Source organism: Equus caballus, chromosome 13 (assembly GCF_041296265.1).
Source record: "Equus caballus isolate H_3958 breed thoroughbred chromosome 13, TB-T2T, whole genome shotgun sequence".
In the NCBI taxonomy this organism is placed as follows: Eukaryota; Metazoa; Chordata; class Mammalia; order Perissodactyla; family Equidae; genus Equus; species Equus caballus.
In genome coordinates this window covers 51,673,875-51,701,563 of record NC_091696.1, presented here as the reverse complement: position 1 = coordinate 51,701,563, position 27,689 = coordinate 51,673,875, and the positions used below count along the sequence as shown (strand labels likewise).

At 54.9% G+C, this 27,689-nt stretch overlaps 1 protein-coding gene across 21 annotated transcripts; it reads left to right on the top strand.

Annotated features, from left to right (window-relative positions):
• Positions 1 to 798: 798 nt before the first annotated feature.
• On the top strand, positions 799 to 27,434 carry TBC1D24 (TBC1 domain family member 24). Of its 21 annotated transcripts, none has more exons than XR_011424379.1 (11): positions 799 to 955; positions 16,297 to 16,402; positions 17,259 to 18,339; positions 18,981 to 18,998; positions 19,476 to 19,634; positions 20,898 to 20,961; positions 21,906 to 22,001; positions 22,275 to 22,497; positions 22,962 to 23,154; positions 23,800 to 25,121; positions 26,071 to 27,434. XR_011424379.1 is itself a non-coding variant. In XM_023616538.2 (10 exons), the coding sequence occupies exons 3-9, from the start codon at positions 17,375 to 17,377 to the stop codon at positions 23,114 to 23,116; spliced, it is 1,680 nt and encodes a 559-aa protein (XP_023472306.1). In that variant the 5' UTR covers positions 799 to 955; positions 16,297 to 16,402; positions 17,259 to 17,374; the 3' UTR covers positions 23,117 to 23,154; positions 23,800 to 27,434. The 21 variants fall into 21 exon arrangements, 11 of the variants coding, with proteins under 11 accessions (XP_023472306.1, XP_070087252.1, XP_023472308.1 ...); XR_011424378.1 differs by having other exon boundaries at positions 23,800 to 25,307; XR_011424376.1 differs by having other exon boundaries at positions 20,898 to 21,090.
• Positions 27,435 to 27,689: the final 255 nt, after the last annotated feature.

The following is a 27,689-nucleotide window of genomic DNA, read 5'->3' as shown; positions in this document are numbered from 1 at the left end:
GGTCGCTGTGACCCCCCCGCCCCGTGATGTTGTGATCTCAGTGTTCTCACCTTCCTAAAAGGCATGGTGACCCCCTCCCCCAACAGTTATGAACCGTCTTGTGACGCCAGGACCCATCAGAAATCTGAGAACACCCTAAGGGCCGCTGTGACTCCCCCACCCCCAGGGACTCTGACTCGCCAGAGAGCGCTCTGACTCCCCAAGAGGCACTGTGGCCACTACAGACAGCTGTGGACCCCCATAGGGCTCGGTGACACTGGCTCCCCCGCCCCCCGCCAGGACCCGCAGAGGGCGCTGTGACTCCTCTCCCAGCAAGGACGGCGACCTCTGGAACCCCGTCAGTCCCGCCTGTCACCTCTGCCTGCCCTGTCTGCCGGTTCGGCGTCCGTGTCCCTGTCCTCGCTGCGGCTCTGCCTGTGATTGGCCTTTTTCTTGGCCTGCTGTGTCCCTGTCTCTTGTCTCCGTCCGGCTGTCTCGGCCTCAGGGCTTCTCCGCTCTGGTCCTGCCCCAAGGACCCCCGGTGCCCCTTCTCCGACCGCTCGGAACCGACGTCGTGCCCACGCGAACGCGCGTTCCCAGGCCTACGCGTGACCCGGCGGGGCGGCGGCGACTCCGGCGGGCAGCCTTCCCAGCTCCAGATGCTCCCGGCCGGGCGCTCGGCGGGGCCTCGCATCCCCCTGCCCGCTCAGCTCGCGCCCAATAGGGCCGCGCGCGAGCCCCGGCCCCTCCGCGCCGGGACCTGTCCCGGACCGGCGCAGGCTCCCGCTGCCTCGCGGCGGGGCGTCAGCGCGCATGCCCAGAACCCGCTGCGGCGGAGACCCGCGGGCGCCCGGGGTGGGCAGCGGCAGCGCGTGCTCGGCGGGGGCGGGGCCGCGTGCGCGCGTGCGCAGAAGGGCCCGCGCTCAGACCCGCGGCGAGCTGAGGAGACAGCGGCACAGCGGCGCAGCGGGCGGAGGTGGGTGCGCGGCCGGCCCGGCTGGTGGAGGTGGGGGCGTGACCGCCTGGCGCTGGGGCTTCGGGGCTGCGGGGGCTGCGGGGCCGGGTCGCCGGCTGTCACTGCGGCGGGGGCGTGCTGAGGGGGGGCGCGGGGCCGGGCTCGGGGCCTCGGTCCCAGGCGGGGTGCGGGGGCCGCCGCGGCGTGGGTCGGGTGTCGGGGGTCCGCGCGCCCGGGGTCCGAGGCCACCCGCCCGGCACTGCCCGCCGCCCCCGGCGCGGCCCCGCCGACCGAAGCCGACCTCGGCCCCGCCAGACACCCAGCCCGGGGGCAGAGCCGGCGCCCCCAGCAGCCGCTGTCCGCGCGCCCTCCGGCGGCGCAGGGCGAGGCGGCGTCGGAAGGAGCTGTCTCTGTGTCACTCCTTCCTTGGGGCACTTTCCGTCTCTGCGGGGTAGGAAATCCTCTTCTGCACTCGGGATTGCGAGATTCTCTGATACCGTTCTGCCCTCGAAGACCTGCAACCCCCCCCCGCCCCCCGCACCTAGCCCTGCGCTCGCCCCGCGACGACGCGCCTGCCCACCTGCTGCCCAGGTGTCTGCCAGCCTCCGAGCCCGCTGGCTGGCGCCCCCTTGGCCTGGCCGCTGTGCCAGGTGGCAACTGTCCTCCAGGCCGGGCCGGGAGACGGAAGCATTTGCATAGGGCCCCTGGCTGTCGGAACCTCGAGTAGGCGCAGCTGGAGGTCAGGGATGGGCTGCACCTGGTCACCGTCCTTTCTGGGCAGGGGTGCTGGTGGCCTGGCCACAGGTTTTCATTGGTGACCTCAGTATGGAAACAGCTGTGCTGTGGGCCTCCTGGATTACTACTTGCTGGGCTGACATTAAAGGTCAAAGGTTGTCTGAGGACCACTGGGCTGTGCAGAGGCCCAGGCTGACTGTTAGTCAGCTCTATGCCTGGGAGGCACAGGCCTGGTGGCCTTTGTGGCTGTGCGTATGATGCTGGTGTTCTGGTCTTTCCTCAGCTGCTTATTCCTAGGCAGGAGTCTGTCTGCCTTTCCAGGGCCAGTAGAAGCATTCGAAGTTGGTTTTCCATATTTTGCTGTATGTTTGCTTGGAGTCAGCCGGGACTTCTAGGCAATTTCTGCAGACGTAGCTGTTTCCTCCACTTGAGGGTGAGGGCTCCATCTTTATTTTCTATCCCCAGGCATAGTGTAGGCACCTGCGAATGTTTGCTTAATGGTCTTGAAGACAAGTGTGGTGAGAGAAACAAACCCAGCTAAGAAAAGATCAACACCTTGCACAAAGGTTTTACTGTTACCATTCCTAGCAGGTGGTATGACCCCCGTGTGCTTCCTTTTCTTCTGAAGGTTGGTCCTCATTTAATCTTCTCAGCTCTCAGATAAAGCGTTTATGTGAAGGCTTATCACTTATCTAGGGAGTGCTCTGTTTAGAAGCTCGTCTCTCCCTGTGAACAGGGCTGGAGCCATGTCGAATTCATCTTTGTTCGCCCATTGCTGGGCATGGAGTGGGCCAGGAGTTCTCTCTGAATGGTGGTTAAAATGAACCAAAGTGCTAAAACTAGTGCAGTGGTTTTCATCTGGGTTAAGGGTGACCTTCGGGGAATGTAGAAGTAATCTAGTAATCTAGGCAGGCTTTTCATAACAATAATAAAATTCACCCCCTGGATCTGCAAGTTCGCCTGCAGGTGGGCCTCGCTAGTTCTCACTGACCACACCTGCCAGGACTGTCCAGCAGGCCAAGTGACCTTGGGCATGCAGCATTGCTCCTAATTCTCATTATGGTCTGAGCCAACCTCAGAAGACATATTTAAGTGTTTGCTTTTGGTTTAAAATACATAAGGACAATGAATCAGGTTATTAAAAAGCACTTAACATTTACCCTGTTCAATGTTTTACCTGTTTGAGCATACCTTTTCTGTTATGACAACTCTGTACGTGGAATAAAAAAAGCCCTTTTCAACTGGAAGCAGCAATTTCAGTGGCTGTTTCAAGTGTCACTTTCCAAATGAAGATAATATCAAAGAAACAAAACCTCAGGCTTTTTACTAAGGATCAACTTGAATTCATTATTTGATGATTTTCGTTATTCTTTCAACACAAGTTTGTTGAAATCCTATTTCACGTGAGGAGGGCTTGCGCTCTGTGGTCTGTGGCTACAAAGTGGAGTGAGTCTCTGCCCTTAAGGAGCTTCCAGTGCAGCGAGGAGACGGGCCAGCAAACTGTGGCCCTGTGGTAGGCACCCCCGTGGAGGCAGACAGAGCTTGCTATGGGCACAGAGGAGTGGCATCCAGCTGGCCTTTACGAGGGGCTTCTGAGAAGGGCTTGAGCTAAAGTTTGAAGAACGGATAGGAGTGGCAAGACCGTATGAGGCAAAGAGACTTCCAGGCAAAGGGACAGCATGTGTGAAGTAACAAGGGCTTGGCTACCACCCACCCACCAGCTGTTGGGAGAAGGGCAGTGGGGTGAAGAGAGGGAGATGAAGGTAAGGAGCTAGACTGGTGGCAGATTGGGAGAGCCCTTGAGTACTAGGCCCGAGTTTGAATTTTACCCTGAGAGCGGTGGGAAGCCACCAAGAGATCTTCAGTTTGTGAGTGACTGATCGGATTGTGTTCTCCACTGGGCAGTGGTGGCCGGGATGGGTTGGTGAAGGGCTGCACTGAGTCGGAGGTGGTTAAGGGACCACTGCAGCACATATCACAAGACAGAAGGCCAAGCACTGAGGAAGGGTGACGGGATAGAAAGCAGAGCAAGACCATGGGACAAGTAGCTGAAGGGATGGGAAGGGTCCCGGAGAAAGGAGGACTTAGAGAACACTCCAAGACTGGGTGACTGACAGCTGGCAGCGCCATGCCACACAGAGTGTGCCGGAAGGGAGCAGGCTTGGGGGCAGGTGCTGACTTTGAGTTTGCTGAGCTGAGGGTCGGTAAGACTTTGTGGAGGTAGGTGGATGTTTATTGGCTTGGAGCCAGGGAGAGCATTCTGGGCTGGAGAGCATTTTGGGGACTCCTTCCTGTGTGACACTGAAGCCAAGGTGCGGGTTGGGCCTTCCCAGGAGGATGTATAGAGTGAAAAAAAGAAGACCGAGCCCTGGAGGCACTTAATGTCTTATGTCCGTAAAACTCCAAGGAAGTCAGGTGACAGAAGTCTGATAACCCTGGCCTCTGTGCGGCATGGGGGCAGGATGGTAGGCTTTTTATTTCTGTCACAGAACCCCAGTTTGTTGGTTAGAGTAAACAGCAAAATGTAGGACACTAAAGGTGCAAAACCACGCTATGGATCCCAGGGGCCTTCCTGTCGTGTGTTTATTTGCCTTTTGGGGGAACTTCCAGATTGTCATTCGTCTCAAAGGACCCCATTTCACTCTGGACTGAGGATTGGTCCTCTCAGAGTATTCTCACAATTAGATCTCTGAAAAAAGGCCTTCTCAGACCCAGAGACAGACCCAAGGTTGCAGAATCTTCATGGTCCCTCACTCTCCTTTCTGGACCCCAGTTTCTCTGTGATGCATCAGCATTGGCAGCAGGCAGGACTTTGGGAAGACTGTTGAGGACACAGAGGCCAAGTGTGTGTGCCCACTCCCCAGTCTTCTCCCACACTGAGGGGCCACGAGTCAGAGGGTGAGCAAATGCTGATACTGCAGAAGGAGGCCCTATCTGCCCACAGATGCACATGGCCCCTCAGGGCTGGCCTGGCCTCTGGATAAGTGCACCAGGGGCTCTTAACAGTTATCTTTGTCTCTGATGGAACCTGCTTACTCAGGGGCATGTGAGACAAGATCTCATTCTGTCCTGTGCAGTTATGTCCCCCGCCTGGCCATGGGGCCTTGTCAGTCTCCCCTGGATATTACACAAGGATCTGCTGGCAGGGATCAGGTGTGAGCAGTCATGGTTTCTCCCTCCATCCCACCCAGTGGTGCCCTCCTTTTATGGGCGATTGACAACACACTGAGCATGGCTTGGCCTGTTTCCCATAATCTGAAACTGTGTGTCTGCCTAATTGTTACACAATTTTGAGTGGATACCACACACATTGAGGGTTGTTGTTTGCCAGTGGGCAGTTCTGTTCCCAATAAAAGCCCTTCCGCTGTGCAGTGTTCTAAATGCAGCTCATTACCTGCGCCCCACCAGAAGCTCCCCTCACGTCTCTCCCTTCAGCCTTTCCTTGAGTCCTTTTGTCCTCATTCCCTAATTATCTCCTGTGATTCCTTTTCCAGTCAGGGTCATTCCAGCTTTCATCTCTTGGTAAACCTGTGGGCCTTAGAAGGATCTAGGTGTATATGTTATCCCCTCCTGCCTCTGGTATCTTTCCCTGCCTTCTGAGCTGTCCCCTCCCAACCTCCCAGCACACAGGAGCACTCTCCTTCTTCAGCAGCCCAGTGAAGCCCAGGCCTCTGTCTCAGGCCTTTTGGCTGCTTGGAGCCCATAAGGCTAGACTGTGGAACTGTCTTTTAATCTGAGCCATGAATGACGTTCACCAGCCTGCCTCCTTAAAGAGCTGAAGGGCGCGCCAACCCCTGAGTGGCTGTGTTCTCTGAGGCCCTGTCCCATGCCCACGCTATTTCTGCTGCTTCCTGGGCAAAGGCCTCCTCGTCCTCAGGGCCCAGCTGAGGCAGGCGCTGGCTCAGGGAAACCTTCCTGTCCCCTCTTTCCTCATGGGCTGGGGGCCCAGACACGCTGTACTTTCCTCTCATGCACCTGCACCTGAGTTGGCATGGTCAGTACCCCCGTGTCCCCACAGCCAGAAGCTCACTGAGAGCTGGGGCTGGGCCTTGCATCTGTATTCCAGCACTTGGCACACAGGCATTCAGGAAGTGTCTCAAATGCCTATTAAAATGATTAAACCTACAAGGCTCCCTCCTAGGCCGGCTCTGTCATCAAGTCTAGAAGTGCTGCTGAGAGCCTGCTATGTGCCTGGCCTTCTGAGGCACACCTGTCGCAGGTACCTTGCTTGGAATTCAGACCAGTCAGAATTCTCACGCTGCTGACAGCCAAGTTTTCTTCCTCTTCTTCTCTTTCTGTGCAGCTAGCTGATTTATCCTGTGCCCTGGGGGATGTTTTCCCAGACCTGCTGTTGGGTGCACTCTCTGAGCTCGGAAGATAAAGATCCTGAGTGAGCAGGGCCCCATTCCAACCCCAGCCCCTGCCTGTGTGGAGGCCAGACCAGGCTGGGGGAAAAGTGTTCAGCCCAAGGAAGGGATGCATGGAACTGTTCTGAGTGGCTAACAAAGGCTGGGGCTCTGCCCTGCTCGGGGTGCCATGCCGTAGGCTCAGGCGCCTCTGGTAAGACCTGCATTTGAACTTCCAACTGGGTGGCAGGCAGATGGGCCAGCCAACTGGCCTGTGGTGCTGTGACTAATGTCTTGTTAATGGTTACACCCCTTTGTACCTGGCACGTGCCCTCCATTGTGTGCCACCAGCAAAGTGCCCACTATCAAGTTCCCCGGTAACCGACTGCCTGGTAGTCACTGTGGAATGCCAGTTGTCATTAATATTTGAAAAATCCCTGTGCTCTGCTTCAGGGCTGAGGCAGGGCACCGCCTGCCTCCCGCCATGTGAAGATGCCTGCTGGGACAGTGACATGCCTAGAGCAAGTTGGCAAATGCTCCCTGTTGTTATTATTTAGGATTAAATTTTCCTCTTGGGCCCAAGTGCTTTGGGATTCTTCTGAGTCTCCATCTGTTTCCTCCTTCCTGGCTACACTGGGTACGGCGTGAGACACCTGGACTCAGAAGTCACAGTCTAGTACAAGAGCTGGGCTCCTAAGCAGGTCATCACAATGGCATGCCAAGAGTTAAAGCAGATTTGGACAAGGAGAGGTGGAGTGCAGCGAGGGCGCCCGCAGCCCTGCCCAGGAGGGAGGTCGGAAGGGCCAGCAAAGGAGGGAGCATTTGGGTTTAGGCTTGAAGCAGATTGGACCGGGAGGAGAAAAGAGAGCAGGTGTGCCCTGCCTCTTCTCCTTCCCAACCGTGGACGTCCCCTGTGTGTGTGGCTGCGGCTGGTGGCCAAGGCTCCTGAAGCTGCTGTTAGAGGGCAGGTAGGGCCAGATCCTGAAGGGAGAGTTGGGGGCAGGAAAGGGTTTCTGTGGAGAGTGTGGCAGAGCACGCTGGGACTCAGAGCTGAGCTGCACTGAAGCCCAGGGAGTATGCAGAGCTTGGGAGAGCCGTGGAGGTGTGGGACTTGAGTTCACAAGAAGATCCTAGGCTGAGGAGAGGATGGACTCCTGCAAAAGCAACAGTTAAGAGACAGGAGGAGGGGCAGGAGCAGAAGCAGCCAGAGAGGTGAAGAGACAGACAGACACAGGGGAGGCCCAGGGAGAGGAGAGCTGAGAGGAGTGGTCAGCTGCGTGCTTCAGGGGGATAAGGGCCCAAAGGTTAGAGCTGGCTGCCAGGCAGTGGAGGCGGGAGGGATGGGAGGCGGGTGCAGCCTGCTCTCACCAGGAGCTTGACTAGGAAGGAAAGAAGAAGGGTAGAGAGGCAGAGCTGGGTGGAGCGTTGAGTTCTGTTGGTGGCTGTTTCGAGGTCTGTCTATAACAGCAGAGAGGGAGCATTAAGAATACAGGAGAGGGGCTGGCCCCGTGGCCGAGTGGTTGGGTTCGCGCGCTCCACTGTGGTGGCCCGGTGTTTCGTCGGTTGGGATCCTGGGCGTGGACGTGGTGCCGCTCGTTGGGCCACATTGGGGCGGCATCCCACGTGCCACAGCTGGAGGGACCTGCAGCTGAGATGTGCAACTGTGTGCTGGGGGAGATTGGGGAGATAAGGCAGAAAAAGAAAAAGATTGGCGGCAGTTGTTGGCTCAGGTGACAATCTTTAAAAAAAAAGAATACAGGAGAGGGGCCAGCCCCGTGGCCAAGTGGTTGGGTGCTCGAGCTCCACTTCCTCTACCTGGGGGTTCGCTGGTTCGGATCCTGGGCGCAGACAACACACTGCTCATCGGGCCATGCTGAGGGGGCATCCCACATAGCACATCCAGAAGAACCTACAACTAGAATATACAACTATGTACGTAGGGGCTTAGGGGAGAAGAAGAAGAAAAGAAGATTGGCAACAGATGTTAGCTCAGGTGCCAATCTTTAAAAAATAAAAAGAATACAGGAGAGATGAGGTCCCCAGGAGGTGAGATCTGGGACCAAGGGTGGGGGGTGCAGATCAAAGTCATGGTCAGAGAAGAGAGGAAGCTCCTGCTCGGCACCCCGTTCTTGGGGGAGAGTGGGAGAGTGAGGGCCGAGGGCAGGTGTGAAGCTGTAAGCTAGTGCCGCCAGGAATAGAAGTGGGTGCTGTCAAGGCATGCTGAGAAGGGCTGCCAGGGTGTGAGCAGGGCAACACGATTTTTTCCCTCTGCGGTTGGTGTTCGGGTGTGGGGAAGTGTGCTTTCAGGCTGGCTTCTCCTGCGGGTTTTGCTGGGTGGCCAAGACATGAGCACAGGAGGGGCCAGAGCTGGGGCTTAGTGGGACGGGTCTAGGCTGAGCGGGCAAGGAAGGAAAGCTCTGAAGGTGCAGTAGGTGAGGGAAGATGGCGGGGGGTGGGGGGGTGCACAGGCAGTAAAGAGCTCCAGGAAGGGGTTAGGAAAGAGTGAGGAGAGGTATTTGTGATATGCGTCCTCCAGGTAGAGTGGTCTCAGGATAACCAGGGGTAGATACAGTGGTAGCGATGGAAAGGCTTCTAAAGTCCGGGAGCTTCGAGCCAGGGCTGCCTACTCTACCCTTAAATGCCCTGCAGTGACGGCAGTGAGAGAAGGAGGCTGAGAGCTGAAATGAGAGGAGGCTGGATCCTGATGAGAACTTGGAAGGGGTGCAGGACCTGGGGAGAGCCTGGAGGTGGGGCAGGGTCCTAGGGAGAGCCTGGAGTGGGGTCAGGGTCCTGAGGAGAGCTGGGGGGGGGGGGCCGGGTCCTGAGGAGAGCCTGCTGCTGTCTGCCCAGGAAGAGGAAAGTGCATTGAGGGAGAGGATGAGGAGATTGGGGGATTGTTTCCCACAGACAAGTTCCAGAGCGAGAAGACAGGCAGCAGTGGGGGTGAAGTGGGTAAAAAGCTGGGCAGCAAGGTAGGGGAGTGTGGGGCTCAGTGATGGTGGTCATCCCAGTCAGTGACACTGTCACCACTGGTCACGCAAAGAGTTGGGAATCGTCCTACAACTGAGGCCTGGGGTGGGGCAAGGAGTGTCCTCCACCCACGGTTCCAGACAAAGTCCTGAAACTGGGCCTCTGAGGCCTCCAGCAGATTGCTGGGGGGGATTGGGCATTTCCCTGGCCTCTCGCCGGGGCTTGGGGGGGTAGGTGAGAGGACTAGGCCTCTCATGAGGAAATCAAACTTGACTCGGACTTGATGGGAGAAGGTGGTCATCACCTGCCTTGGAATGTGTCCTGCTCAAACACCCAGACCCTTCCTGTTGTCCAAAGTGGATGGCCTCTGAGCTATCTCCCGACCCCCCACCTCCCTCCATCTTGTCTTCCTCACAGCTCCACCTGCCCTACCTGACTGGTCAGCCCAGGCGCCCTTGGAGGCTCTGCCCCCGGCTCTGCCCCCACCCAGATGCCCCACAAGCTGAGCTGCACTCTCAGCCACCCAGGCGCACCCTCCCCTCCCACACGCCGTCCCTGTCCTGCTGCCCTATTCCTTCCTGGCCAATGCCCCGTGTTCCTTGCACTCTGAGCATCTCCTTATCAGGCAGTGAACGTGTCCTGTAATTGCTATCTTTCTCATCCCAACCTTGCACACCCTGAGGGTTGGAGTGGGGCTTTACCTCTGCCTGCCTGTGTCCTGGTGCCAAGTAGGTGTCGAGGGACTTGTCATTCTGCTGCCTCTTGACCTGTCTACAGGCTCCACTTCACTGGGGACTGATGGTGTCTATTTCCTTTTTGTGCTGACAGCCTTTAGCAAGGTTGAGGGGCTACCTAGAGAACCCAAAGGTTCTGAATTGCACTCCAGGGGATACTGTCTGACAGGAGCGTGCATTTCTCTGTGGCATGGATTTCCTCAGGCCCAGAGCGGAGCACCTCACTGTCCTCCTTCCCCCTCGGGTCATCCTACTGCGTGGGCGGGTGTCGAGGCTCCCCCACATCACGTTGGGCTGGAGCCGCAGCCTCCTTCCTCTTCGCTCTTTGTTTCTTGGTCCCGCTCCTGGGGAGCAGACGGAGGATTGCTCAGACTGCAGGGGAAGCGCTGAGACACGACAGCTGACACCAACAGCACAGCACCCTGTCCTGTGGCACAGTGACTAAGGCCCGGCCAGGCTGAGCCCTGGGTCCTCAGACTGTGAGCTGTTCCTGCAGCCAGGGTGGGGGCAGTGGTCAGGCCAGGCCAGTAGGGATGGGTCAGAGTCCTGGTGAGCGACAGCCTCCCTCTGCACAGGGCTGCGTCTTGCCTGATGGGGCCCTAGTTGGCCCTGTGGTGGTGTTTAGGTGTGTGTAGGGGGTGCTGTCTGTGAGGCCGGCTAGGTGACAGGGAAGTCCAGGAGCCAGTGTGGGCTGAGGGCTGGGCATTTGGGCAGGACCTCAGCACAGCAGCCCAGGGTTCTGCCTCCAACCTGAGCTGCCATGGCTTTGACTGAGAGGCTGAAGGTCTATGTCGTAACAGCACTTTAAACTGCCCAGTGGAGTGCCACCTCTGCCCTACCAGAACCCATCCCTGGGCCAGAATTCTCTGTCCATTCCTTGATTCTCTGTCCCCGGTTTTGGGTCACCTTGTCTGTTAGAATCCACCCCCTGGGCGATCTCTTGGGTCCACCCAGTCTTCTCCATCTTCCCTGGCCAGCCCAGCCCTCCTCATGCCTCCTTTTCTGGACTCTGCCCTCCTTCTTCCTCAGCCACCAGGAAGATGTTTCTAAAATGCAGATCTGATCATGTCACTTTCTGCTTGGACTCTCCTCCTGCTCCCTCATGCATGGGGGCAACATCCAATCTCCTAGAGCAGCTGGCATGCAAGGCCATTGGTTCCCTCTTATCCTACCTCTGGCCACAACACCGCCTGCCTGAGGCTCCCCAACCTGTTGTGCCCTCCTTCATGCACTTGTCCCCACCCCGACACAGGGCCAACTCCCCATCTTGATATACTTGGGGTACTGTTGCCCCTTCTGTGGTGCGCATGTGTTGTCACCACCCTACCTGGCTTCTCAAGGCACTTATCTCATGTGCTGTGGTCATTGGCCTTCTCCAGAGCCATCTTTTACTCTCTTATTATCCCTGGTGCCCTGCCCAGGACCTGGCACGGAAAAGTCAGCTCAATAGAACTTTGTCAAGTGAATAAAAGTTTGGAGCAAGAGGAGCTATGATGGTGTGCTGGGCACCTGGGAGAGGTGGCCTGGGGACGCAGCACCCAGTGTTGGCAGGTGATTAAGATGGAATCACCCAGGCTTAATGTGCAGGTCTGTTTTTGTCACATGAAAGTGAGTTTGTTTTCAAATACAGTTGTTTTGAGGAAATCATGTTCCCGTGTCCCCACTTAAGAGATGAGAAATGCAGAGATCTTGTGACTCATCAGACCCCACTCGATGTTTTGGGACAGTAGTGGCATTGAGAAGCCAGCCCTGAACTTGCTGAAGAGGCAGCATGGGCAGAGCTGACTGTCCTGGGTGCCTGTGTCCCTGCAGTGGGAGAGGGGTCGCCATGAGCGCTCTGGAGCCTCACAGACCTGGGTTGGTTCTCCTTGTGCTTGGGACCCCCAGGTACTTTTCTGTATCCCCGTTTCCTCGTCTGTAAAGTGGAGCAAGTCTCCGCGTCGTGGGGTTGTCCTCAGGATTAAAGGAAATAGGACTGTGAAGCTAAATCACCAGGCAGCCAGCCACTGTGCAACTTGTATTCCGTGGTCCCTGAGGATGGGGGTGGGAGGTGGTCCTGCTTGAATAGGAGATGCCAGCTGCTTGGTCCTGGGTGTCGCCTGTCCCACTGTCCACAGTGAGGTCTTGTCCTCCCTCCCATATCCGTGTTCTCCTCCCACCCCTTCCTGGTCAGAGATCTGCTTGGAGGGCTACACACCTGATAGAGTGGAGCTGGCGGATTCGGGGGCCTGGGCTCCTCCCCCAGCTGGCTGCTTCCCTCTTCCTGTGGGCACTCCTGGGGGCTTCACCATGGCAGACAGAGTTGTGGTTTATTCGAGCTCCTGTGCGGGGTTCCTGGCCGAAGTGTTGTGTCACAGGAAGTCCCTTTCCCAGAAAAAGCTTCCTTGGCCCGGGCCCATCGGGAGGGGGCCATGACTGCGGGCCTGGAGCTGCTGAAGGGTGCCCCTTGCACATTGGGTCTCAGCAGAGCCTGCAGTGGACTTGCTCTTGGCGGACTCAGGGCAGTGTACTCTGGCCAGAGGGCACAGTGGTCATCAAGACAGAACGGAGAGCTGGACCAAAGTATCACTGACATAGCAAGATAACATTTTGGGGGAAATAGAGGTCACTCATTTCCACTTACATTTTTTTTTTTTTTAAAGAAATATTTGCTTCCCATCAGGTAGCCTGAACTCTCAAAACAGGCACAGTCTTTGTGAGGAAAAAGGATGACATGAGGGTCACTGGAAGGGACTTGAGGGGGTGGGGAAGCTACAGCATGAGCAAGGAAGAGGAAGCAGGTCTGTCAGAGAGGCTGCTGGAGGGACTGTCTCTGAAGAGAGAGCAGGGGACCTGCTTGAGCCTGTGGGAGAACCTTGGAGACGGCCTTCTGTGGCTGCACCTCCCCCATGAGGAGGAGACGTGCTCTGGCCCCTCGGCAGGATGGGGCATTGACCCACTGGAACCGTCACTCCCGAGACATCCCTGAGCCAGTGCCAGGTCAGGAGACCCTGAGGAGCAGTAACAACAAGATGCCCCTGGGACACCTGAGCTGCCCTGGTGTGCCAGGCTGGGCTGAGTGCTTTCTATAAACAGTCTCAGTTAATCCTCACAACAGTTGGCTTTTAAACACATCCGTTGGATCACATCCCTTCCCTTCAAATAAAATCTCAACTCCGTTCTTCCACGCGCAGTCTGGCCTGCAGGCGTCTCCACTGCTCTCCTTTGCGTGGCCTGGCCGTGCTGGACGCTCTTCTGTTCTGGGAGCGCACCAGGCCGGGCCTGCCTCATGGCCTTTGCACTTGCTCTTCTCGTTGTCCGGAGTGACTTTCCTCAGCCTTTTGGCTGCTTCCCTCTCATCGCTTCAGCGCAAATTGGGAGAGGTCTGCCCTGACGACCTTAGCTAAAATAGCTGCCAGCCTCCAGAGTGCTGTGTGGTGTCCCCCGCTGTCCAAAATGATCCTGTCTGCAGTTCTTGTGAGTCTAATAGGATGCTAAGTGGAATTTTTCCTGTTTTCCTGGAATTGCAGGCTAGGCCCAAAGCTGAGGACGAAAGACACAAAGTACTTCCCTATGTTCCAAATTCACGGAGCTGCCAGCAGCTGGAGCTGGCCTCCTCCCACAGCTGATGGGGAGGTACCACCTCTGAGAGCCAGCCCTGTCCCCACCCCCATTCCTCTGCAGTGAACTTGCGGGGCAGGGGGTTGGCTTTTAGGTGAGTGCAGTATTTGTGGTGAGAAATTATTCCCTCTCTCCCCCTCCTGAGGCGAAGGGAAAGTCGTTTTCCAAGGCACCTGCTGACTGGGCCCTGCTGGCCTTCTGCCGTGGCATGTCACCCACACCCCAGTCAGTGAGCCCAGAGTAAGAGCTCAGCCCACAGATGTCGCTTGGGGACTAATGCTGTGTTTTACAGACGGGCATCTGCTGTTCAGGAAGAGACCTGGCTTGTCTGAGGTTGGGGCAAACAAGTGGCAGAGCCGGACTTTGAAGCCAGGCCCGTCTGACTTTGGACTCGATCATTTCCTGCGTCAGCTCCTGTCTCCCTTCTCTACCCCCAGCTGCCCAGTGTGGACAAGAAAGCATGGCCTTCCTCGGGCTTGGCACCTTTGTCAGGAGCTGGGGGACTGTGGGGAACAAGTGAAGCCTTGTTTCCTGCTGGGGGCAGGTGGTGTGGACAGCGATGCCCAACGGCTGAGAGCTGCAGGTGAATCACTGGGAGGGAGTGTCGCTTCAGCTCTGCCGCCTACCTCTGAGCGGGAGGGTCTGCCTGCAGGTTGGCACGTTTTTGATCTGTTTCCTGCCCCCTGACTTCCCCATCCTGACAGCCAGCTTAAACAGTCTAACTTGGTTGTGAATGTGTGTGCACGGAAATGCAAGAAAAAGGTTTTGAAGGATGCGCACTAAAATGTGGACAGTGACTGTTGTCGGCAGAAGAGGGAGTAGGATTGAGGGGATAACTTGAACAGGACTCTACAGTTTTACTCTCTAATTTTGTATTGTTTGGCATTTTTGTGATTATGCGTTCATGTTAAAAAAACCCTAAGAGGGGCCGGCCCCGTGGCTGAGTGGTTAAGTTTGCGCGCTCTGCTTCGGCAGCCCAGGGTTTCTCAGGTTCGGATCCTGGGCACCAACATGCCACGGCTCATTAAGCCATACTGAGGTGGCATCCCACATGCCACAACTAGAAGGACCTACAACTAAAAAATACACAACTATGTACCGGGGGGCTTTGGGAGAAAAAGGAAAAATAAAATCTTAAAAAAAAAAAAAAAAAAGGAATCTTAAAAAAAACCAAAACCCTAAGAAAACCCCTGAAGCTGGTTTTATCGACACCTCAGCCCTAGAAACACCTTTCTAGGAGGGGCTTGGGAAGGAGGCCTGTGGGGGGCCAGGGGGCTCCTTCAGGGTCTCCTGCCCGTGTCCTTGTCTTGGAGTCCCTCCGAATCCAGCACGGCCCTGGGTGACTTGCTGCAGAAACAAAGCCGTGGTTCTGCTGCTCCCTGAAGGGCCTTCGGCAGGAACTCTCCAGGTGCAGCAGCCGTTCTTCAAGTCTCCAGTTTAATGTTCAACCCGAATCGGAGGCCGGCTGAGTGAGGCTTGGCACTGTCGTGTCCAGCTCCTTTTCTGTTTATAAACAAGTTTATTGCCCTGAGAAGGAGCTGGTTCTTTTCATGCAGACAGGATGGGCCTGGGGTCCCTCCAGACATTAGTGGGCTCAGAGCCTAGAATGAAGGATTTAAACTCTGTAGGAAGTTGACACGGGGAAAATGGTGGAGTGCAGCCTGGGTGTAGCTGTGGGGACGACGTGAGTGGGCCTATTGGCCTGGCCTTCAGAACCTGGGGGAGGGGGAACCCTCACTGCTTTCCTTCCCAGGACAGAGCAAATGGATCAACTGCCATTAGAGTTTCTTGTCTTCCAAGGAAGAAGGTTCCAGCACTGCAGCCGGCCTGGTCCTATTGTGGGCAAGGCTTTTCCAGTGAGACATGTTAAATGGATGTTCTTACAAAACCTTATTTTAATTGATGTTTTCCACGAGGAAGCCCCTATAAGAACAGTATCAATGGATATATATCCCAAAGAACCGGAAGCAGGGACTTGAACAGACCCTTGTACGCCGTGTTCACAGCAGCATGATGCACACAGTAGCCAAAAAGTGGAAACAACCCAAACGTCCATCGACAGATGAGTGAATAGACAACGTGTGGTCTACCCACACAATGGAATATTATTTAGCCATTAAAAGGAATTAAATTCTAACATTAATAATAAAAAAAAGGAATTAAATTCTAGTAAATGGGGGGGCAGGGATGAATAGGTGGAGCACAGAGGATTTTTAGGGCAGTGGAAATACTCTGTATGATACTGTAATGAGGATACATGTCACTTTACATTTGTCTAAATTCACAGAATGTACAACACCAGGAGTGAACTCTCATTAATCTCTAGATTTTGGGTGATTATGATGTGTCAATGTAGGTAAATCGATTGTAACAAATGTACCACTCTGGTGAGAAATGTTGATAATGGGAGGCTGTGCTTGTGTAGGGGCAGGGGGTATATGGGAAATCTCTGTACCTTCCTCTCAGTTTTTCTGTGGACCTAAAACTGCTCTAAAAAAATAAAGTCTTAAATTAAAAAAAATATTCTGATACATGCTATAAACATCGATGAACCTTTAGGACGTTATGATCAGTGAAATAAGCCAGACAGAAAAGGACGAATATTGTATGGTTCCACTAATATGAGTACTTAGAGCAGTCAAATTGATGGAGACAGAAAGTAGAAGGGTGGGTGCCAGGGCCTGGGGGAGGGGGAGAGGGAGTTTAATGGGGACAAAGTTTCAATTGGGGAAGACAAAAAGGTTCTGCAGAGGGACAGTGGTGATGGCTGCACAATATATGAATGTACTTAATGCCACTGAACTGTGCACTTAAAAACTGTTAAGATGGTAAATTTTGTTATGCGTATTTTACTGAAATAAGAAAAAATACTGTATCAAGGTACTTTCTCAGGACGTCTTCACACACATACAGATTTTACGCTGTAATTCTTTCCACTCAATGTTCTTAAGGTGTTATTTGCTTTTTATATTTTCAGATGTTCTAGATGCAAGAGAAACTGGAGTGATCTGGTCATTTACCAAAACTCTCTGAAGCAAACCCTTGTGACATCTCCAAACACTTTTCCCACCCCAAGCGGAAAGGTTAGTCTGAGGTATGCGGGCAGACTATTGTGGTTTGTGCCTACGGTAGCCTTTGGCAAAAACAGATGTTAAATTGTGGTATTCTGAATGGTAGACTTCTGCCTCGCTGTCCACATGCAGTGACACTTCAGCTAGAGAGTCTCAAATAGCATATCTTACTCATTTTTTTTTTATGTCTACCTGAATCTCCATAGTTGCCCATAATGGAGAGAGAGCACCAAATCCCCTCAATACTTCTGGCTCGTTTGGACCCAGAAATGTCTAGTTTTGAACCTGTAACACCTTCCATTTATTTCTCAGTCCTCATATCTACTCCCACCAGTGATTCTTCTCTGGAGTGCCTGCCTGAAACTTAGCTGGTATTTCTAGAAAGTTAAGAACTGGCCTCTAGATTCCAGCCCAGGGACAGTGAGGCAACATAGATGTGTGTCTTTCTCAGGATACGCAGCTGGTTAAAGGCCAGCTGAAAGGCAGCGTCTCTTGGCTTACTGGGGTCTTCTTGACCAGCAGCTCCTTTTCAGAAGGCCAGCAGGCAGGCTGCAGGGTGGTATGTGGGGACTTGGTGGGCCACCCAACCCCAAGCAAAGAGTTGTTTTCAGCAGGGTCAGACTCTCAAAGCCCTTCTGGAAACTCATCTCTAGCCTCTTGTTACTCAGAATCCATATTACCTATTCCAGTAATTTCATAAGCCCCATGAAAAGAAGCTATATTCCAGAGTTCATAGTGAATTCTCAAAATACCCACTTATCTTAAATGGAAGGCCTTGTAATACTTTATAGAAAGGTTAAAACAAAACATGTTCTTTAAAATGGGAACCTTCGTACATGTGTATTAAGCATGGTTTTTAATCTTACAGAGTATGGGAGTGCAAACAGGTTAGCAAAGAAGCCTCGAAGAAGGGGCTGGAGGATTTGGCTGCTCTTTGCGCCCTCCTGGCAGCCCAGGGCCTTCCTGCTGGGTGTGCCCTGCACTATGGACTCCCCGGGGTACAACTGCTTTGTGGACAAAGACAAAATGGATGCTGCCATCCAGGACCTGGGGCCCAAGGAGCTGAGCTGCACCGAGCTGCAGGAGCTGAAGCAGCTGGCACGCCAGGGCTACTGGGCCCGCAGCTATGCCCTGAGGGGAAAGGTGTACCAGCGCCTGATCCGGGACATCCCCTGCCGCACGGTGACGCCCGATGCCAGCGTGTACAGCGACATCGTGAGCAAGATTGTGGGCAAGCACAGCAGCAGCAGCCTGCCCTTGCCTGAATTTGTGGACAATACGCAGGTGCCCAGTTACTGCCTGAACACACGAGGCGAGAGCGCTGTGCGTAAGATCCTGCTGTGCATTGCCAACCAGTTCCCTGACATTTCCTTCTGCCCCGCCCTGCCCTCCGTTGTGGCCCTGCTGCTCCACTACAGCATTGATGAGGCCGAGTGCTTCGAGAAGGCCTGCCGCATCTTGGCCTGCAACGACCCCAGCAAGAAGCTGATCGACCAGAGCTTCCTGGCCTTTGAGTCTTCCTGCATGACGTTTGGGGACCTGGTGAACAAGTACTGCCAGGCGGCCCACAAGCTGATGGTGGCTGTGTCAGAGGATGTCCTGCAGGTCTATGCGGACTGGCAGCGCTGGCTGTTCGGGGAGCTGCCCCTCAACTACTTTGCTCGTGTCTTTGATGTCTTCCTGGTGGAAGGTTACAAGGTGTTGTACCGAGTCGCACTGGCAATCCTCAAGTTCTTCCACAAGGTGAGAGCTGGGCAGCCGCTCGAGTCAGACAACGTGAAGCAGGATATTCGCACCTTTGTCAAAGACATCGCCAAGACCGTGTCTCCCGAGAAGCTGCTGGAGAAAGCATTTGCCATCCGTCTCTTCTCTCGGAAGGAGATTCAGCTCCTGCAGATGGCCAATGAGAAAGCTCTGAAGCAGAAGGGTATTACCGTCAAGCAGAAGAGGTGGGCAGGTCCCTTGAGGCTGTGGGTGTCGCTGGCCCCTAGGCAGGTTGTGAGGGGCCCACGTAGGGCGAGGTTTTGGTAGAATGCATTCTGGCGGCTTGGGGCATGAGCTTGTCCTGCCAGCCTCTTGGTCTGTCTGAGCCAGCCAGCCGTGCATGCATGGATAGAAAACCCCAGAAAAGGAGAAAGAGCCTTCATGGCCACAGCCACAGGCTGCCAAGGCAACTGTGGACACAGAGGGTACAGGGTCCTGTCCTCAGGCATGAGGCCCATGGCTGAGGTGGAAGCTGGATACTGTGAGGTCAGAAGGTCCGGCATTTGGCCAGGCTGGCCTCCTTGGGTCATTTCAGAGCAGCCCCTGCTCCACCCCTCCAGCTCTGGGCTCTCTTGCTGGCCATTTTTGTGGCTGCTGGGTGTGTCCCCCCCTTGCCCTGAGCACAGCCCCCTGGGGAGCAGGGAAGGGCCCACAGTGTCCTGACACCATCTTGGGGCGGACACTGTGACTATGCCATAGGTGGGAGGTCTTTTTCCTGGGCCAAAGGCAGGTGTGTCCTGCGCATCAGTATTTGCCACTAACCTCTCCATGTCTGTTTTATTTTTCTTCCTTTTCTCCGTGTCCATTGCTTCCTCCTGTTTTTCAGTGTTTCACTTTCTAAAAGGTAGGTCTGGAAACCACATCTCCACACCTGGCTTCTCTCTGCCTTCCAGCCTTGCTCTCCCAGGGCCTGGCTGCTTGCTCTGGCTCTCAGGGCTGGCTTCAGCAGTGCTGCCTCTGAGCCTGGCCAACATTCAGGCACCATCTCTCTGTCTGTCTGTCTGTCTATCTGCTGAGCTGCCTCAATTGTGCTGTCTGCGGGTGCTTGGCTAGCCCTAAAGCATTGTTTTGCCAGAGCTGACTTGCTCTCTGTCCCCATTCTTAGAGAAAAGGTGCTTTTGTCTCCACCCAGGCTGGGTGCTCTCCCTTCTTTTAAGGGGATGGGGCTCCAGGGATCGGCTCCACCCCGTTCCTTCCTGAATAGGTGACAGGCTCCCTCCAAGCTTAGCTCCCACCAGGGGTTCTGCAGGTCTCCGGGCTAGGGGGCGTGGTCAGGGCTGGGGTGGCTGCCCAGCTCTGACCCACTCCCCACTCTCCCTAGGCAGTTTGTGCACCTGGCTGTCCACGCAGAGAACTTCCACTCGGAGATCGTCAGTGTGAAGGAGATGAGAGACATCTGGTCCTGGGTCCCTGAGCGGTTTGCCCTCTGCCAGCCCCTCCTGCTCTTCTCCTCACTGCAGCACGGGTACAGCCTGACCAGGTAACACCCAGGAGGCCAGGAGAGGCTGGGCCTGCCCTCCCAATGCCCCAAGGCATGGGCTTCAAGGGCCAGACTGTAAGGAGGGGCAGAGCGAGCTGTGGAGTTGCCCAGCTTCAAGTCCTGCCCGCTCTTCTGGGAAGTCGCTGTGGTGGATGGAAATGGGCCTTTGAATATGGGCACCTGGGCGAGGCCCTGCCTCTTTCTGGGGGGCCCTAGAATGAGGAGCCCCTTCTCTGGGCTTCTCTCACTCCCAGGCCACTCAAACTTCAGGGCTCATTGCCGTATATGCCATGGCTCCAGGTCCCTGGGTAGGTGTTGTGAGGACACAGGAGGCAGAATTCCCACCCAGGAGCTTCCAGACCTGTGGGAGAGGACCAGTCGAGGAACAGGCCTTGGTTCACTCCTCCCCCTCCCCCACCTTGTCAGTCCACAAGCCAGGTCCACGTTGGCTCTGTGGGGCTCTGCCTGTGCGGGGCCCTGGCTGGTGTCCAGACTATGCCTCACAAGGCAGCTGTACCAGGGGCAGTGCCCCCCTTGAGTCTTAGACAGCAGGTGTCCTCAGAAGCTCTGGCTTGGGTCACAGGTGACCTGGCAGAGGTGACACAGGCAGAACTGGCCCAGCCCACATGGCAGGCACCGTCTGAGCCCCACAAGCATTATGGCATAGCCAGAGCTGCATTCACTCAGCCCCCACTCTGTGCGATGTGGGAGGCCTTCTGAGGGACGGCCAAGTAGGGCCACCTGGGATGCCAGCCAAGCCCTGGACACCTGGCACCGCCACTGTGGCAGCCTCAGGCCTCCTCATGCGCTTCCCAGTGCCACCCAGCTCCCACGTGTTCGGGCTCCTAAGGACGTTCTGAACTTTTCTAGAGCAGGGACCTGTTCCTCTGGTTCTAGCTTCCCAGTGGCACCTGGCACATGGCTGGCTCTGCCTGCTGGGGGCCATCTCCTGTGCACCTTCTCCCCTGCGTCATACAGGGAGACAGTCCTGAGGTGCCTGACTGCTTGGCCTGCAGGCTGCCTGGCTGGGTCTCTATCTTGGCTGAGAAGAGTGCTCAGGCTGGGCGATGCCAGGTCCTTGGCCACTGTTCCTGGTCCCCAGGAGAGAAGGACACACAGTTCCCAGGCCCGTCCACCCCCAGACAGCCCAGATTTCTCAGATGCTATGGGTACTGGTCAGCAGAGGCTGGCTAGAGGTGGCAGGGGAGGGCTGCAGGGGTGACAGCTGCCGTCAGGGCTGGCACGTGTGGTCTCTGCCCCCAGGTTCTATTTCCAGTGTGAAGGACATGAGCCCACCCTCCTGCTCATCAAGACCACGCAAAAGGAGGTGAGAAGGGCCCAGAGGGAGCCTGGGGTCCTGGCCTATGCTGAGCTCTGGGGAGTCTGCTCTCCTGCGGCCTCCACCCAGGCTTCCTGTGCTTCGGGGCACAGCGCAAAGCCAGCTCTCCACAGAGAGGTGAATCCAGCGCCCCGTCTGACCTCCCCAAGTACCCAGGGCCTCCCCATTTCCCCGGGGGGTCTAGGCCCCTGCAGAAACAGCCTGGCAGCTTACAGGAGCATTGCAGAAATGGCTAGTGAGCCAGCGCCAGGTGAGTCAGCTGTCCCCACCAGCCTCCGCCCCCTGACAGCTGGTTCTCAGAGCCCTGTCCTCTGTAGTAGCTGTCACCCAGGAAGTACCTGAGACGTCTGGAAAAGTCAGAGCTTGTGTGCCCTCATCCTAGGGGCGTCTGCATGCGGTAGAGGCTCCTTGTTCAGAGGCTCCCAAACCTGCCCCATGGGAGTTTTAGGCTCCTCCACCCATTCCAGACTGCGCCTGTTATAGCAGGTGACTGATTGTCAGACACTTTGAGTAAACCCTGCAGCCACTCAACAGACTGACTCTCTAATGGTGAAATCAAGTGCTCTGCTGACTGATGGGGGGGTTGGGGAATGTTTTTGAGTAGGAGTACCTCCTGGAAGCTTCCATCTGAGGGACGTCTCTGGGGCTGATGTCCTAAATCAAAGTGTGCACATGGGGCTTGTTCCCATGCTCGGGGGCCAAGGAGGGAAATGGAAATATCCTAAACAAAGTGATGGCAGCAAGGCAACCACCCCACCTTGCTGCCAGCCCTGCACCCTCTGAACTCTGACCTCCCCACACCACTCTCCACCTGCTGCCCTTGCCCTCAAGTCGGGGAGTGTGTGACCGTCCCACAGCCCCTCAGCAGGCTCAGAGCAGGGGTGCCCCTGCAGGCAGGCAGGGCACAGCCTCACTCGGGCCTTTCTTCCCAGGTGTGTGGAGCTTACCTGTCAACAGACTGGAGTGAGAGAAATAAGTTTGGAGGCAAACTGGGCTTCTTTGGGACTGGAGAGTGCTTTGTGTTTAGGGTGAGTGTGTCTCCCTGCGGGAGCTCTGCCCTGTCACCCTCCCCGCCATGTGACCCTGTTTACTCTCCCGTTTCCTTCTGGTTTATGATCATTAGACCACCAGCTCCATGTGAGCAGGCTGGCCCTGTCTGCTGTGTGTGGTGCCATCTTGCCACCCCTGGCATGGGGCCTGGCACACACAGGGCTCTGGTGAAGATTTGCGGGGGAAAGTGGGCAGGAGGGGCACTGCAGGGCACCATATGCCAGCTCCTTACACAGACCTTCTGCCCTCAGCTACAGCCCGAGGTCCAGCGCTACGAGTGGGTGGTCATCAAACACCCAGAGCTGACCAAGCCAGTGTCCTTGGAGACCACCACCGCCGCATCCCCACACTGCCACTCCATGTCTTCAGACCCCGCTGACCGCCTCTCACCGTTCCTGGCTGCTCGGCACTTCAACCTACCATCCAAAACCGAGTCCATGTTCATGGCCGGGGGCAATGACTGCCTCATCGTAGGTGGGCACCTCCCCTCCACCTCAGGCCAGGCTTCTGCCTGCCCTTGGTCACTCAGCCTGGGAGGAGGGTGCAGGGTCACAGGCAGCTGAAGTCCCTGGGCCAGTCCTTGCTGACCCAGTTGGCAGGCGCCTCCCCTGAGGGACAGGCAGACCCCCCTGATGGCACAGGAAGAGAGTGGGATTGTTAGGGGGTGGAGTAGGCATGAGGGGCAGGAGTGGGGACAGGAGGGTGCATGCTGGGGAAACGGGCTGGGGAGTGGGGTCTTACCTGGAGCTTGGACCCTGCCAGGGGCCTTTGAAGGGTCCAAGGTCAGCCCTGTGGTTTTAGAAAGGCCTCTGGCAGGGCTGGGGCAGGCACAGCTCCGAGACTTGCCCCATTCCAAGTGGAGATGCTCAGGTGCCAGAAGAGAGTGCCTCGGGGGGCAGTGCTCACAGAGGGGCAGCCACTGACTGAGCATCCCACAGGCGGAGGGGGTGGCCAGGCGCTCTACATCGACGGGGACCTGAACCGGGGCCGCACGGGCCACTGTGACACTTTCAACAACCAGCCCCTCTGCTCTGAGAACTTCCTCATCGCTGCCGTGGAGGCCTGGGCCTTCCAAGACCCTGACACCCAGTAACAGGGCTGCGCCCATGGTGATCCAGCTGCCACTGTCAGGTGGGGCGGGGTGGGGAGGGGCGGGGCGGTCACCAGGCCTTGTCTTCAGGGAGGAGGCAGTGAATGAAGACCCCCCACGTGCGGGATGCTGCTGGGGCTCTGGTGCTGGGCTGGGTAGGGTGCTAGGACCTTAGCTGGCCAGGCCTATTCCTCCTCACCCTGCTGGAACCTGCTCAGACTTGGTACTGCCTGGCTCTCCTCTGTGGAGGCATCCTGTGCCCAAGACCTGGGAGGGGTTGTATCATGCACCCCCTGAGCCTTAGTCCCTTGGTGCCAGCAGAAGGGACTAGAAAGGCAGAAGGAACCTGCTCCGAGTGTGGGTCCATGGCCCCCCCTGCTGGTGCCTCTTAGCATGGCTCCTGAGCAGCGTCCTGCAGCCGGCTGCCAGGCCTGTTGCTGGCGGCTCCCCAGCCATGTGTTGGTCCCGAGAAGAGACAGATACTCTGGGAACTGTTCCTTGGCAGGTGGGTCTACCTGGGGCTTCTGACCCAGTTCTCTCCTCCCTGCTCTGGCCTCCTGGGGCCACCTCTTGGACAGTAATGTCAAGGTGCAAGAGCAGAGGACAGGATTTGTGCTCAACTCTGGGCCCCTCCTGAGGGAGGATCAAGGCCTGGAGGAGACATGTGTGTTCATGTGTTTCTGCAGCGCCTGAAGCTTCTGCTGGACCTCGTTGTGTGCTCACACCTGAAGAGGCTGCCCAGGGCAGCCCTGGGAGGGACCCTCTGCGACCAACCCCAAACCAGCCAGCTCCATTTTCAGGAGCCTGCCCAGAGAAGCCTGGACCCATGGAGCCTTCTTCAGCCCTCCTCCTTGCCAGCCTGGGGCCTCCTTAGCTCCCCTGCAGTCTCCCAAGCTGCCCCATTTCACCTGCGTGTCACTGCAGTCACCTGGCCCCTGAGTTTCTGTCCAGACTCCTCAGCATGGCGTGCTCGTTGCATCCAGCCCTGCTCACCTCCCCTGTTGGGCCCCACACACCCAGGTGCCAGGCTGCACCCTCCCCAGCTCCCTGCCCAGGTGGTACCTTCACCACGCACCCCTCTGCATGGCATGTGTCCTCCCTCTGCGTCCCTCTCACAGCACCGTGATTGGCCATATAGCATGGATTTCTTGTGCCACTACCTCTCCCCTTCCTCCCTGCCTTGCCTGGCCTGTGAACACTGCAGGGAGTGGCCTTCCTGCCCTGTGACCTCCCTCAGCTGGTCCTGAGGGCCTGGCCGCCCCGGAGGGAAGAAGGGAAAAGCAGACAGACACCCTAGCAGTCATGCTGGGGCCACGGTGTCCCCAACCCAATTGGCACGTGGCTCCTGCCAGCCCCCTCGTGTCCCCACACACTCACCCCTGCCCATCTGCACACTTTGCTTGCTCCTCCCATGGGGCATTCGTCCTCCCCTGCCCACCTACTCAGACCTCCTCTGAGCCAGGCCACGGTGCTACAGAAGGAAGGACCAGGAACCTTGTGTGGCTTTGGGCAAGCCAATGAACCTGTCTCGAACTCAGTTTCCCCAACTGTAAAATGGAGCCAGTCATCCCGTTCTGCTGTTCCCACCCCTATGGGACTATCAAGAGACTCTGAGGGGGACAGAGTGAGTCCCTACCGAGGGGAGAGGTGCTGGGAGGCAGTGTTCGGCTCACCACCCCCAGGCCACTGCAGCCCTCGTTGCTCCCCCTTCCTCTCTGCCTCCACAGACCTCGCCTGTACTTTGGTGTTCATTAAACACAGTCTCATTCCATGAACTCCAAGGGTCCAAGTCAGTCTCTTCAACCAGAGGGACCTCCAAGGGCTCCCCTGAGTCATGCCACCAAATGGGGTGCAGGAGGCTGCACCCCCGCGATGCCTGTCAATGCTTTGTCACTGGATCTTTGAAGGCCTTTTAAAAACAGTGTTTTAGAAGTAGCTGAAGGTATATTCGAGCACCATTTGTATGGCTCCCTCTGCAAACTTCGTGAACTGGGAGATTATTTTTCTGGTGAGTAAGTCTGGAGGATTCTCTGTGGCTGCCCCAAGAGTCGTGCCAGGCCTTTGCCAAGATCCAGCCCAGGGACGGCAGTTGCTACTCAGTCACAATTTATATATCATGAGATCCTGTGTGTGCATGCAAAAGATTCAGTTTATTTGAATTTCATATCTCCTTCCTTTTATCCTAAACCAAAAGGTATGTGTGATTATTCTTTTATTTCTCATTATTGTCCTTATCTCATATTGTGTTCCAAAACAGAACATAATTTATTTTGTTAATGTTCTCTACTATTTCTTCATGATTATTTATTATTAGCTTTTGACGTTAAAAATTAGCCAAAGTTTTATGAATTGCATAGTGAATTATCATTTGTTTTTCTAGAAATATGTAAAGGTTTATTTTAAAAACAAAAAATTGGACATAGTTGAAATCAGTTCATTAAATTAAATGATTCGTTAAAGTGGACTGTATGCCTTTAGGGCTTCAGAAAATCAGTTTTTCAATAATAATTTGTAATCTAAGAGTAAGTCATTTGTATTTTATGAATTTTTCAGAGTTTTAATTATTGAATTAAACTTAGTATTTCAATTTTTCCTATTTTTTGTAAGCTGCATGCTTATGTTTTAAATTTTTCTGGGCAATTTGTTTTAGAAAATTCTGAAGATTTCAGAAGGTCTTCAAATTTCTCTTATCCATTTTCTGAAGCCGTAAAGCCTTTATAGTCTCCTCAAGTGTTTTATATTTAATAGGTTCAGTTTTTGTAACTTTTTACTTTGAAATAACTTCAGATTCACGGAGGAGCCACGGGATGGTGTGGCGTTCCCATACGCCCTCCCCAGCTCCCCGGTATTAACGTTGTGTATCGAAACAGAGAGATTAACGTTGATATAATGCTGTTAACTTAAATTACAGTCTTTATTCAGATTCAGTTTTTCTACAGTCTTTTTTTCTGTTTCAGGAATGGATTTAATTTTCTTTTAAAGATTGGCACCTGAGCTACATCTGTTGCCGACCTTCCTCTTGTTTCTTCTTCTTCTTCTCAAAGCCCCCCAGCACGTGGTTGTAGATTCTAGTTGTAGGTCCCTCTGGCTCTGCCGTGTGGGACACCACCTCAGCATGGCCCAGTGAGCAGGGCCATGTCCATGCCCAGATCCCAACTGGCCCTGGGCCGCTGAAGCAGAGTGTGCGAAGTTAACCACTTGGCCATGGGGCTGGCCCCCCTAGATTTAATTTTTAAGGATATTAACTTACCCACATTTTTATTAAATCCAGAATGTCATAAAATTCACAAGACTAACACTGGTCAAAAAAAAAAAATTGCCACTAATTAGGCAGTACAGCAACTGTCTCAAACATGTATTCGTATATCTTGATTGTTCTTGTCCTCTGCCTAAATGTCAAGTTTGCATGGAGAAGTTACCAAGTGAAGCAGGACTAGCGAGCACAGCTCACAGGTGCTTCACCCTGCAACATCTAAGTAAGGCAGAAAAGTGTGTGGATTTTTAAAAATAATCTGTGGTTTAAAAAAAAAATTATGATCTTTGTTATGTTGATGTCAGATTGTGCTGGAGAAGTTAGGTACAGCATCGGGAATTAGTTGCTAAAGATGAAATGCCTCACACCCTTGCAAGCATGCTAATTTTACCACCCCCTGTGTGGAATTTGTCACCACTGCGCTTGGGACCAAGGAAGCAAATTAGTGGACACACTGTCATGCAGACACTGACCTGTGACATGACATAGAGACACACCAACTAACAAAAACCTTCCCGTTTGGATTGCTGAATCCACAGGTGAGTTACCTGGCTGCTCAGTTAGCCCCACCAGTCAGCAGCCGTTTTATCGGCGAGAAGCACCCCTGGTCGGAGGGAGCCTGCAGGTCTGATGTGGTCCTGTGGTGCCTTCAATGACATGGTGAAGCTTATGTAATCCAAGCCGTCCTGGCCCCTGTTTCTATCTTCATGGGAAGACACAGGAGCAGACCTCTGTTCTCTTTCATACTGAAGTGCATTGACTGGCGAAAGACACGTTTTGTCAAAAGCTTATGAGCTAAAGATTGAAGAGGAAAAGTTGCATGAATAATTTTACATTTCCATTCTTGTATAGGATGGTTATTGGCTGAAAAATGGATTACTGGACTGATGCTTTGGAGCATCTGAATGAATGTAAAAACAAAATTTCGAGGACCGTATGAAAACATGCTAATGTGTAGTGAGTGAATGTGTGGCTTTGTAGCAAAATCTAACTTTGGAAAAGTGAAAATAAGTGGTTTATGTTTGTTCAGTGTTAAGTGCTTAAATAAAATTAACGAGAACTAATGGAGCAACATGATTGTGAAATATTTGGTATGAAAGTGTTTCAGGGGGATGGGAAATCCAGGGTGCGTCATCTCCAGGCCTGACAACGTCCACCTGCGGAGAAGGCTGCACTGGGCATGCAGGAGTGCTCCCTTGAAGAAGAATTGGAAAGACAGCATTAGCCACTGGAACGATGAGAAAAGGCCCCTCGGTCTGAGCAGACAACCCACTGCGTGTGCCCGCCTCTGAGTTTGGCTGGCGAGCTCTTGTTCGCAGCGCC

Excerpts from the sequence above, each read along its gene's own strand:
- TBC1D24 (XM_070231151.1), top strand. The coding sequence starts at position 17,375 with ATGGACTCCCCGGGGTACAACTGCTTTGTGGACAAAGACAAAATGGAT. Across the intron at positions 19,635-20,897 it reads CACGGGTACAGCCTGACCAG|GTTCTATTTCCAGTGTGAAG; the intron begins GTAACACCCAGG and ends CTCTGCCCCCAG. Across the intron at positions 21,091-21,905 it reads AGCCAGCTCTCCACAGAGAG|GTGTGTGGAGCTTACCTGTC; the intron begins GTGAATCCAGCG and ends CTTTCTTCCCAG.